The sequence below is a fragment of the Daphnia magna genome, linkage group LG4, assembly GCF_020631705.1.
Source record: "Daphnia magna isolate NIES linkage group LG4, ASM2063170v1.1, whole genome shotgun sequence".
NCBI classification, from domain to species: domain Eukaryota; kingdom Metazoa; phylum Arthropoda; class Branchiopoda; order Diplostraca; family Daphniidae; genus Daphnia; species Daphnia magna.
The window spans coordinates 7,286,913-7,296,691 of NC_059185.1; the positions used below are offsets into that span (position 1 = coordinate 7,286,913).

Below are 9,779 nucleotides of genomic sequence, written 5' to 3' on the forward strand. Positions count from 1 at the left end.
AATAAAAATTAGCTCATAAATTAATGAACGCTATTATTAGAGCACGGAAATTCGAATGTCGTAACTTCAAGTGAACAACGGTCTATAGAGCAAACCAATGACGCGTACCCCAGCCATGGCAACGTCGCTGCTGCCATCATTCACCTACTTTCACTTTTGGGACGATGTGGAGCTCTAATGGGTTTTGGGAGGGTCTCTTGGAATATAGTGTGTAGTTTCTTCCTATTGTATCTTTGAACAAATCTATAGCAGTGATTAAATTGGTAAATGAATAGAGAATATTTTGATGTATTTTTTTTTAATTCACGTTTTTTTAAAATAAATTAATGAAACGTGTTGTTTACGTTTTCAGAGTGTTTTTGTTGTCACAGTCCCGATATGCAAGAAATAGATTTGTCTGCATATGCGTTGGGATTACCCCTGGAAGAGAAGTTATCTTATATTGAAAAGTTGCTAAGTGTTGGTCTGATACAGTGTCCTTTCAAAACCCAGCCACAATTTTGGACTAAAAAGAAGGAAGACTTCCGCGTATTCCCTGAGCTCATCTCTGTCGGCCCGACGAGGCTCGTTCGGCTGGAGGGAAGATTTAAAAAAAACCTTGGCGATGTAGTCATTGTCGATTTTTGACTTTGTACTAGTTCCGCTTTTGTACCGATTCCCAGAATCGCTTCTAGTAACAATACCGTCGTTACTAGACAATGGCAGACTGCGGCTGGTTTGCATGTAATAATCTTTAAAAACACGTTGAATTCTAAAATATATATGAATATATAATATAAATATAAGAAGTAAAAGTTGAAATGAAAAATATAACATCAAATATTACTTACGTTGGCATAACATGCGTTATAATTAGGTTTTCATCGATACCAGAATAGGAGTTAGTCATATCACCCCCACAACTCCATCCATTACGGATAATATATTGCATTTTGCACCTTGGATCAATAAAGGTGGCTGCCATGACCACAGGAGACTTTGTCGTAGTAAGAAGACTATTTCTGAAACCCGGCTGTAGCTCCCTTTACCAACAGCGGATGCTTGCTTCGGTCAGTTGATGCTTCTTCCAACAAATTCAGTAATCGATTGTACATCGGTACAACGAGGAAAAGCGTCGGATACTGACTTGCTTCAATGTAAGTTGTTGCGACAGCGAAGTCCTCTAGGAAGGAAAACACTTGCCGAAGGATCTGCCATTCCCCATCCTGCAGCTCGTTTTTTCGTAGCTCCACATCCATTGCAATTTTATCAATTGCATATCTTACTTTAAAACCACGTTTCAGAAAAAAATATGTGGAACTCCACAACGTTGGACAGTCCAATATTGGAAGCAAATCTTGGGGTACGACGCCACCATCTGATGAAAAAAGCTCGTCTTCTTCATAAAGTAAATCGGAAGTCCCAAATATGCATTTTTTAAAGATGGATTTGAATTTTTGAATCCGTTGTGGTGAAGATCTGATTGCCACAACGAGATCATGGAGCTGAAAAACACAAAAGAAAACCTGAAAAAAATTTTAAATGAAAAATATAAGTCATTCAAATACTGTTTGAATCAGGACGGTCATTTCGTTAAGAGCAGATTTCACGGTAAGGTTTATGACATGCGCAAAACAACGGATCCATTTTTCTCTTTTAAAAGGACGTGAGGTGTTCCTTGTTAAATAAATGATATGTTCAATGAACGTTGCATTAGAACTTGCATTATCCGTGGTGATGGCCAATATCTGTAGGAAGGAATACAATTTTTTGATAGAACATAGTTTTTAAATAATACTATTCAATATACTCACCTTGTCATTTAGCTGATAAGAAGTAAGGTTGTTGTAGAAATTCTCAGCTAAATTGACACCAGAATGATCACCCAGCACAGGTTTGAAGCCAATAATGATATCAATAGGTTGGAACTTTTCATTCCACATTGCAATAGCTATGCCCATGAAGGATTAGTTATTGGGGGACGTCCACAAATCAGTAGTGAGGGCCACATTTGCTTTGCCGAATTGTTCGATAATTTCTGCTTCATTTTAACATAGGTACGCATTAACCTATCCTTTACAGCAGTCGCTCCAAGGGGTTTGTATAGTGGCTGTAATTTTGACGTAAATTTCCGAAACGCTGCTTCTTCCCTGAGTGTAAAAGCGTGGTTATTAGTGGCAATGAACTTGATAAATGCGTCGTGAGCACTACCTGCATTATACTAGAATTTCAATCAAAATAATTCATTGGTTTTATTTTTAAGCTGTAGGTCTAAAGATATTGCTTGTAAATAATAGGTCTTACCTTGAACGGCTTGATAATTTTCCCCATACTATTCAAACTGCTTTGATTTGTCTTCGTCAACATAGTAGAGTGCTTAGCATATAAGTGCTTAGACATAGTGCCAGTTCCACTGATCACAAAAGTACTCGAGCAATACTTGCACTTGCTTGAATTTGAGTTCTTAATTTGATCAAAGTGTAACCAAACCCAAGACTTTTTCTTCTTAACCTTCGTTGCAGAATGAGTTTCAGCAAGTTCACTTTCACGAACACATGTAGATGTAGATGAACCTGTTTTAAAATTGTAATAACTAAATGGTGATTTTGGATTCAGAAAATAAAATACCTTTTGGTCTGGAGGAATTCATTCTGTGCTCACTTTCGACATTTGTTTCACCAGTGTCATCCAAATCAATTATAATGCTCACTAAACTTTCATCTGAAATACTCGATGTGGCTGAAATCGGTCTATTCTGTTCCACTGAATTCGTTAAAGATGTTTTCGTCGTCATATTTCAAGTGGCTTTACTTCCTTTTGACTTTCTTGAAAAGAAAAGAGAGAGGAAAACTTTTGATGCTGTTGCCTAACGCCAACGATCAGCACTCACTCCACTCAGCGTCTAAACGCGTCTACTTGAATCAGCCAATCAGGCTCCAACTTTAGAATTTCCAACCCTTTTAGCCTCATTTTGCAAGATGGCAGCGGTTCGTACCCGATTACTACGGGTTCATCGCACCGAACCGAACCGCTTGAAAAGTACATACCCGTGTCGCAACCGATCGGCCATTTTCCAGGTAGGTCAGTGCGGTTTTTTGGGGTTCAGGTAATCGGGGCCGAGCCCTATCTATTACTTCTTCACCAAAGTCTTCGTTCAACCACGATGTACCAGGAGAGGTGGGCAAACGCAGCATGGTGTATTAGTATGGTGGAGGAACTATTGCTTGGAATCGGCTATCTCGGCTGAAGCCAGTGATCACCACTGATCAGCGCTGCCTGGTGGACAGTTGGGTTAACTATGAGCTATAAGCCCCTCCCCCTGAATGCTCTCAAAGGTTTGAAAATTTTCTAAGTCCGATTGCACATTGTTTGTGTACTTATAAAGCTATAATAGCCTATTTTGATTGTTATTCGACTGAGTTGATTTGTATTATATTACAATTATATGAAAGAACCAAAAAATATGAAATGTAATTGTAAAAAAAGAAATTAAATTGAGATTTACATCACTTTGTATTTACATCCTTAAAATGCGTCCTTACATGCTTGCGTGCCTTTACATGCTTTTAAATTAAATTATGAACGTACAACTTCTCTTGATTTCAAGCGTCTGATCTTTTGAAGCGCAGTCGTCAGCTTCCTCTTGGAAATTTCAATGTTCTTTGGCTGCATGACTCGTTTTCTCAAATTCCTTAAGCAATTTGCGCAATCTCGACACAGATCAGTCTTGGAATTAGGTGAGGCTATATATCGGCAGCTGGTTGAGCGCAACACTTGGCCATTTCTCGTAATCGAGCACCTTTCGATAACGTTGACGTTTCCCATTGCGTCGTTTAGAAATCCTTTACAAGCTTTCACATTGCTCAGAATGCGAAGGTAGCGATTGATGTCATCGTACCCTTCGTATCTTACATCACAGCCAGACAGAATTACATTTTGGCCTCCGACGTGAACAGAAGCTTTCGATGTTGATTGAATTTGCAATGACTTCGCAATACCAATGTTGCCGTCTGGAAGGTTTTCAATAGCGATGCATACAGCTGTTTTTGATTTTTCATGATAGACCCAGTTCCAGTCAGAAGATGGTAGCTGAACAGCCAATGTTATTTCTTTAAAATGCTGTGAATCAATACCTGCATGTTAACGAATAATAGGTAAACAAATTTAAAAAGCTCCTTTACATGTAGTTTTATTACCTTTAGGAACGTCAATATCAGGCAACAAAGGAGAATAAATTGGTGAAACGTCACCGAGCATGGACTACTTTATATTAAGGACTGGACACTTCGATGATTCCTATGTCTCCCATGTAATTTTTTTTACGTCGATATAAGACAAAGAATTAAAAAATGATTGCTGAGTTAATAAATGTTCCTATACCTAAATTGAATTGTTTAAAAGATATTTCCGTTTTACTTTCAAGAGAACGGGTAGAAAGTCGACTTGACTCATTCGCCATCTACCTGCCAAACGGCCTAAGCTCCTGCTACTTGGCGTCGGCAAGCGGCAAGATTTGAAATCAGCTTTTCTTTGTTTTGTGTATGATCAGCTCATTAGCATAATTTTCGACTTTTGGCTTAAATAAAGATAAAAACTACCTGTTTCTAAATTTTTTTCCTTTTTTTTCCTGATTTCGATTTGCGTGCCCTACCCTGAAATAAGGAGGACTCGAAACAATAAAGAAAAAGATGAAAAAAAAAAGGAATACCATTTCTTCAGTTGTAATTATGGCTCCAAAGTGTATAGTCAACGGCTGTGACTCTGTGTCCAGAAAAGGTAATCCCAAACATACTTTTTTTACGGGATGCCGTCGGACGAAAGACGAATGAAGTTATGGTTGTCTGTAATCGATAGCCATTCCGGGTTACGGCCAATTAGAAAACATTGTAAATTACAAAATGCGGTGGTATGCGGAATGCATTTCGGCGACGAAAGTTTTCGTAGCCATTCAGTGTCCGAAAACCCGAAACTGCTATCTAATGCGGTGCCATCAATTTTTGTTGGTGTCTTTGATGCACCAAATAATAGTGGTACTCCTCCATTAGAAGAAGAGTTATTGGAACCACCAACGAAAAAAATTCGATTGTCTTATGTAGTAACGCACGAATTTGACGGTAATAAATTACACAGCTAAAAATTTAACAGTCCGATTCCTTAATTTTAATTGTTAAATGGTGTTATAGGTGACTTACCCGTTTCAGAAGACGCTGTTGTCGGCGTGCAAGAAATACATAATCCTCCCAATCATATTGCTGTTAACGGTTCCGGTGATGAAGAAAAGGATAGCGCTAATGACAGCGGTCCCGTCCGTGACATAAGCGCGTCAAAGTTGTCCGAAAGTGAAGGAGATTTCCATATATCATCGCATCACTCCGATTCCGGCTGCCATTATAGTTCTTCCACAAGCTTTAATTCTGACTCTGAGTGCGAATGGAGTGCGTCCAATAGCTGTGATTCTGATTCCGAGTGCGCTTGGAGTTCGTCAAATAGTTCTGATACTAATTCCGATTGGGAACTCAGTTCGCAGGAAGACTGTGATACTGATTCTGACTTCCAAGAAAATGAATTGGACCATTTGGAAACACCGGACTCTGACAATGATGCACTTCTGCGACCGAAACCAGCTTCTTCGACGGAAAATGATCTGAAACTACAAAAAAAGGTTAGGCGCTTGCAAAAACACATTGTCCGGCTGAAAAAAAATAGGGGCAAGCTAGAAAACAGAATAAGTGATTTGGAGAATACCATTTCAGGCCTCACTTGCCCCGAGATGAATCTCATTAAATCAATGAAAAAAGAAAGTACAGAAGGAGACCCATGGAGCTGTTTCATGATGGATCAAATGAAAAATAAAACGAAGAAATCGAAAAATGGTTACAGATGGCACCAAGAGGTGATCCGGCAATGCATAATTCTACAAGCTAGAAGTCCGGGAGCTTACGAATGCCTTCGCAAATCCGGGATGGTCATCCTTCCTTCCCCTAAAACACTTCGAAGCTACCTCGGCTCATCGACAATGGATGTTGGTGTTACAGACATCGTCAAGGAAGCAATGAAAGCCAAAATTGAAGAGCTGGGAGGCGGACTTGGGATACATGTGAACATCGCCTTGGATGAAGTGGCAATTAAACCAAATGAGACCTACGTTAAACATGCCGACAAGCTTGTGGGCCACGTCGACATGGCCGGCATCGTTGAAGCTAAGGATAAAGAGAAGCTAGCTAATAAATTGCTTACGTTTGCAATTAATGGCCTTGCCAACTCTTTCTGTATCATCGTTGGATATTTTCTAGTCAACAAGATGACAGCAGAAGAGCTGAGCAAGTTGACGCTACACGTAATAGAAGAGGTTGAGCGGATTGGGTTTGTTGTGGTAGGCGCAGTGGCGGACAACGCATCGACAAACACAAAAATGTTCAAAATGATCAATCCAGACAGAATTCTTTCGCATGTTATCCCACATCCGAATGATGCAAACCGGAAACTTTTCTTAAGTTTTGATTCGTCGCATATTATAAAAAATGTGCGAAATCAGTTCATCGATCGCCCTCTGAAAAGAAAGGGAAAACCAATAAGGTTTGAGTTCATCAAAAGATTACACTTCAAACAGAAACTCATGGTGCTGAAATTCGTGAAGAAATTAAGTAAAAGACACCTAGAGCCAACTACAATTGAACGTCAAAACGTTCAAAGGGCATTGGACATATTCAGCAGGCCTATGGTAGCTGCGCTAGAAGCGCTACGCAGAAGACATACATCCGGATTTATGGGCTCGGAGGAAACTATTTCGTTCATGTGCAAGATGATAAAATGGTTCGAAATACACGACATCTCGAACCTAACACAAGGGAAATATCAAAGGCTTCCAAATAAAGCGCCTTTTTATTCTAGCGCAGACGCGAGAGTCAAATGGCTACAAGACTTTTGCAATGGCTAATCGACTGGAAAAAATCTGTCATCGACAAAGAACATTTCCTCACTGCAGAAACATTTGCAGCGATTGAAATTACAACGAAATCAACGATAGCAAAAATTTCCTATTTGCTGGATACTGCCGGATTTAAATTCGTCCTGACTCGGAAATTCAATAGCGATAACCTTGAGAGAAAGTTTAGCGCTTTGCGTCAGGCAAACGGAGGAAACTACAACATGGAAGCGAAAGCGGCCATTTACGGGGTAGAGAAATTGCTGAGAACGGGAATAACGTACTGTGCAATTAATTGCAACGTGTCCCTAACACGAGAAAAGCAGCAAAGAGCCAACAAAAATTCTTACGTGCAACTTCCGTGAAAGTCCCTAAGAAGAGAGCTCTCGACGTCCTCCTCCAACTTGAAGCCGAACAGCTTGCTGTGCTAGATGAGTTGAAACGTCCAGCAGGTACTTCAGTTTTCCCCATAAACCTTACATCTGAATTTATTAAAAAAGTTATTAACGTGATCAATTTTAATAATTTATTTTAGTTTACGGGACAGATAGAGAATGCGACGATAAATTGTCGACTGCAGTGACCGCTGGATTTCTTCTACTAGTTCTTGAGGAACGCGAAATATGCGTAGAATGCAAGGAAGGTCTTAGGCACACCAAACATCAACGACCCGGAAGCAGACGCTGTCAACACTTTGAATGAGTGCCTAGGTATAAAAAAATTGCAATTACGTTGATTATCGTATTAAATGTAAGTGTAATACTAGATCGTGGCGGACTGAATATACCTTCAAAGGAATTTGTGGAAAGGATGTGGACCATTTACAGATTTGTTGAAGGTTCCATGACAAAATTACTCAACACAAAAAAGATTCGTGAAGATCTTGTCACTTTTCTTGTGCCACACGTTTCTGGCTGTGCGACGTTTTGCTGTAAGCGTGGACAACAACTGCCTCCTTCACATAAACATAATGGACGACTTGCAATTCTGGTGTTGTGGAAGTTCATAACTCCTATGCTAAATGCTTACGCAGCCACAGCAACAGATTGTCAAACGAAGGCTCCCACTGTGTCAAAAAATAAGATTAACAACAGGAAATACAATACGCTAACAACATAAATGTAGAATTGTTGATACCTTATTTGTTTATCTCTAACCCACTATGAGGTTGACAATGTTCCTTTGTTCACCTGCGTGGGGTAATATGGCATTACCATTGTCGGATCTTGAATATTCCTGTCAAGGAATACAACTGCAGTCACCTAATAGGTTACCTTTAAATAACCGTAGGTGTGTTTGGAATTACATACACAATTGCAGCACATAAAGAAACTTCCGTAATTCTTCAGCTTTCAGTTTCACGAATCGACACTTCTCGCAGCAAATGCCAATACACGTCCACCAACATTTATATATCAATACAATGATGACCAATGGAAACATATAATTTAAAAAAACACGGAATTGCGAATGTCTAAGTCACTTTGTTTACAATATTTAACTTCACTTCCAGCCTTCAAACACACTCACAACACTAAGTAAAAACTTAGGCCGTTTGGCGGGTAGATGGCGTATGAGTCAAGTCGACTTTCTTCCCCTACTCCGATAAAATAAACGTTAATATCTTTTTTCCCCCTAAGTTTACATTAAAAATTACAATGTAGCTGAATTCGTCTTTAAAAACTCAATATAATGGTATTTTTTAATTATTTTGCTGTAAAAAAGCCTACCGGACAGGCATTAACACGGCGAGATTGGACTGAGTCCAGTCCTTAATATAAAGTAGTCCATGCACCGAGCGGCTCTTGGCCGGATGCAGTATCTGAATACAAAAATAATTAAATAATATAACTGTAGAGTGAATGACAAGTATGTAATAATACCTATGAGATCATCAGGGTCAAGGGAAGAATCGATCGGAAAATCGTCTTCAAACATCACTTGGCTTGACCCAGGATCTAATGTAAAGAAATGAATTATAACAAAGAGATCGAATAACTGTATAGTGTGTAAAAATACCATGGAGAGCAGTAGTGATAGGCACAAGAGCAGAATCCAAAAGGGAGTCATCAAAGGCCAAAGAGTCGTCACTTGGCTGGACCCAGGATCTAATTTAAGGAAATGAATTATAACAACAGATGAAATCACTGTAAAGTGTGTTAAAATAACAGGGAGGGCAGTAGTGATAGGCACAGGAGTAGAATCCATCAGCAAGACGTCAAAGGTCTTCACTTGCCTGAAACCAGAATCTAATTATAAAATAACAAATAAGAAAAACCTCGACTTAAATTAAATGGCTCCATAAATCAAACTTGTTAATAAAGTTATACCTGAGAGAGCATTTGTGCAAAGCGATTCAGTTATAGGTTGTGAACTCTTCGTACACTCTGTGGGAAGAGTAGTGTACATTTCAACATAAAATGGCCGTCTTCGAACAAACGTTAACCGAAATTTCGAATTTTAAAAGAAATTAGTATTTTGGTTCATAGGGGGCAGCAAAGAAACGGCGACGAGCCCTGCAATTGGCTGTTTAGAATTTTGCCTTAGGCACTAAGCTCCTCCCCCTGGTACGGAAACTGGCTTCATTCGAGATAGGCTCTTAAATAGTAAGTTCCTCCACCATACTAATACACCATGAAAGCAGTAGGGCTTCCCCGCTTAAAACTGTGCCAACTTTCGGTACTTGTTCTCACTTCTGCCGCTAGGTTCTCTAGTGTGAGTGGCCCTCAGATTTGGCGCGAATTATCAGAAGTAAAGCTTCTGCCATCTTGTCGATAGTAGATTCCATTTCGTTGTTTCATTTGATCATTTCGTTCTTTAACTTAGGGTAGTAATGTGTTTTTGATAAATTTTGTTGCGAAATGGTTAAATGCTT

At 39.4% G+C, this 9,779-nt stretch overlaps 1 protein-coding gene, 1 long non-coding RNA gene and 1 pseudogene across 5 annotated transcripts; 1 reads left to right on the forward strand and 2 right to left on the reverse strand.

Moving 5' to 3' along the window:
* Nucleotides 1–625: 625 nt before the first annotated feature.
* LOC116922130 (putative AC transposase) lies at nucleotides 626–4,409 on the reverse strand. 3 transcript variants are annotated; one of them, XR_006645417.1, is made up of 6 exons: nucleotides 4,176–4,409; nucleotides 2,608–4,112; nucleotides 2,284–2,552; nucleotides 1,794–2,129; nucleotides 831–1,727; nucleotides 626–751 (listed from the first exon to the last, which is right to left on the reverse strand). XR_006645417.1 is itself a non-coding variant. In XM_045172281.1 (6 exons), exons 4-6 carry the CDS (start codon nucleotides 1,938–1,940, stop codon nucleotides 996–998), a joined length of 816 nt encoding a protein of 271 aa, XP_045028216.1. In that variant the 5' UTR covers nucleotides 1,941–2,129; nucleotides 2,284–2,552; nucleotides 2,608–4,112; nucleotides 4,176–4,409; the 3' UTR covers nucleotides 774–995. The 3 variants fall into 3 exon arrangements, 1 of the variants encoding a protein (XP_045028216.1); XR_006645418.1 differs by having other exon boundaries at nucleotides 831–1,484; nucleotides 1,548–1,727; nucleotides 2,608–4,228; XM_045172281.1 differs by lacking the exon at nucleotides 626–751 and having other exon boundaries at nucleotides 774–1,484; nucleotides 1,548–1,727.
* A 2,719-nt stretch (nucleotides 4,410–7,128) lies between these two features.
* LOC123471348 lies at nucleotides 7,129–7,606 on the forward strand (annotated as a pseudogene).
* A 441-nt stretch (nucleotides 7,607–8,047) lies between these two features.
* LOC123471233 lies at nucleotides 8,048–9,535 on the reverse strand. Of its 2 annotated transcripts, XR_006645420.1 has the most exons (5): nucleotides 9,235–9,535; nucleotides 8,924–9,153; nucleotides 8,788–8,862; nucleotides 8,635–8,726; nucleotides 8,048–8,501 (listed from the first exon to the last, which is right to left on the reverse strand). It is a non-coding gene; the product is annotated as an uncharacterized LOC123471233 (long non-coding RNA). The 2 variants fall into 2 exon arrangements; XR_006645419.1 differs by having other exon boundaries at nucleotides 8,048–8,726.
* Between the last annotated feature and the right edge of the window lie 244 nt (nucleotides 9,536–9,779).